Genomic DNA, 1,936 nt, shown 5'->3' with positions numbered 1-1,936 from the left:
CACAGCATTTACATCATTGTACTTAGCCCACAGAGGCCTCACGCCTCCGGAAAGGCAAGCGAGAGGTGGCGGGCTTGTCTGCTGCAGCGACTTCTATTACGGTAGCATGAAGAGGAGGTACCTATGATGCACTGCAATCTCTCCCCCCAAATGCATCAGTTAGTCACAGGCTAACTTATAATAAATCTATAAAGCATAGGCACATGAACTTGCACGCAGCAACGAGGAGTCGCGCATCAGGTGAAGTTGCAGTTGCTGCCTATAACTCATGCTGTACCGATCGACCTGTTGAATTATTGACCCTTCAGTGTTCAGCAGCACCGTTTCAGTATTCCTATTTCGATATGTTGTTTCAAACAGCTAGCAAGGCTCCTGTGTGTGTAGCGTTGCAAGGTTCACCTGGACTCAATAGAAGCTGCTTTGATCGAGCCTGCACCCGAATAAGTGGTTCATATTCTCTATTTATAAGGTGAATTGTCTGAATAACAACTATGTTTAATGTTAAGCGGAGCCGTTTTCTACTGAGTGAGGATCCACTGCAATGACGGTGGCTTGTGGGGCCGTTCCCTATGGGCCCCTCGTATATTCACATGATCTCGATAATCCATCATTACGAAGGTTGATTTTTTATTTGCCTTTTGTATAAATTATTTAAAAGCATAGGATTTCCTGGTCATTTGAGTGTTCCACCTGTATCGTTTCGGGGGTCTTTTGACTATGGGCTGCAGTAGCCCCAAGCCCACCCTCGCTGTATAGGAGAAGGGATAGATATCCGCAGTGGATTTCTCTCCAGTGGAAAAACTTTGGTTGAGTTGAAAAGGGTGGTGGCTCCTTTCGTGGTGGACAAGGACCTTATGGGGATGGAATTCGTCGTGGGGGATCACTCGGGCCTGTGCAAGGAGCTCTCTTGGCTGTCCGCCGATACCCGGCGTACACGCATTATAAAGAGGGCCAAGCAGAACCGTTCTTTGGCTGTCACTTCCCTCTGTTGGGCAGGAGCTCCAGGGTAAGTCTGTAAACAGAAGAAAGCTTTGCCTTCAGTTTACGATGCATACTAGCAACACTCTAGCTTTGCCGTCTGTTGTTGGGGTGAGGCGAACCGTGCACGTTTGTATTGAATTTCAGTGTAGAATGACCTCAGTGTCATAGTATTGCTTCACTCCGCATTAGAAGATTGACGAGTGATCACGAGTATAGATAAAGAGCCGAACCCCGTTGAGTGAAGTGAACTGTGTATGTTTGCACAGCGGAAGAGAGGCTTCGGAGATTGCAGTTGGCCGTGCATGCGGATCCGTGGAGGCGTTCGCAACATCTAATGTCGTTTGTGAGGCCCCTCTTGATGCTGCATCTATTGCGGGAGTGGGTTCCCTTCAGCTGCCTTTGCGATCCTTCCAGCTGCCGTCAGCACCTGTAGCTCTTTCACTAATTGGATCAGCGAAATCACGCGCCTACACGCGTTCGCTGCTTTGCAAATCATGGCTGGCGAGCGGTGTGACACCGGGCGAAGCATCGCTTCGCGATGCCCTGCTGCCATCACCCACAGAGGCTGAAGCCGATGCAGCAGAGGACTCAGCCTGCAGCACAAGTTCCAGCAGGCTGTTGCTTGCCGTTGGCCAAAAGGGTCATGCCTGCGTGGTGGAGTGGGAAGAATGTTTCAACACTCGTCTTCTCGAGACGCCAAGTGATCCAGGAGAAGCTGCCGCATCTCTTGAGGAGGCCGTTGATGGGGAGATAGAGGACGTGACAGTGCAGTTTCTTCCCATAGAGAAGAATCCCAATGCTGAGCCTTGCGCTGTGCAGACAGCGACCAAAAGTAACACGTTTTGCTGCAGAGCTGCGTACCTGCTTCCAGCCCCCATAGCTGCTGCCAGCAGCCATCCCTTTTGCCATAGTCTACTGGCCTTCGGCGGAAAGGAAAACGACGCGAAGGTTGTGG

General features: G+C 50.6%; 1 protein-coding gene across 1 annotated transcript; it reads left to right on the top strand.

Annotated features, from left to right (window-relative positions):
• Positions 1 to 860: 860 nt before the first annotated feature.
• EMH_0094270 (uncharacterized protein) lies at positions 861 to 1,817 on the top strand (the record flags this gene model as incomplete). The annotated part of the gene is made up of 3 exons (XM_038023149.1): positions 861 to 1,006; positions 1,248 to 1,681; positions 1,801 to 1,817. 3 exons carry the CDS (start codon positions 861 to 863, stop codon positions 1,815 to 1,817), a joined length of 597 nt encoding a protein of 198 aa, XP_037879003.1.
• Positions 1,818 to 1,936: the final 119 nt, after the last annotated feature.

Source organism: Eimeria mitis, genomic scaffold (assembly GCF_000499745.2).
Source record: "Eimeria mitis Houghton genomic scaffold, Emh_scaff8230, whole genome shotgun sequence".
Classification (NCBI taxonomy): Eukaryota; Apicomplexa; class Conoidasida; order Eucoccidiorida; family Eimeriidae; genus Eimeria; species Eimeria mitis.
This window is presented reverse-complemented; position numbering and strand designations above follow the sequence as displayed.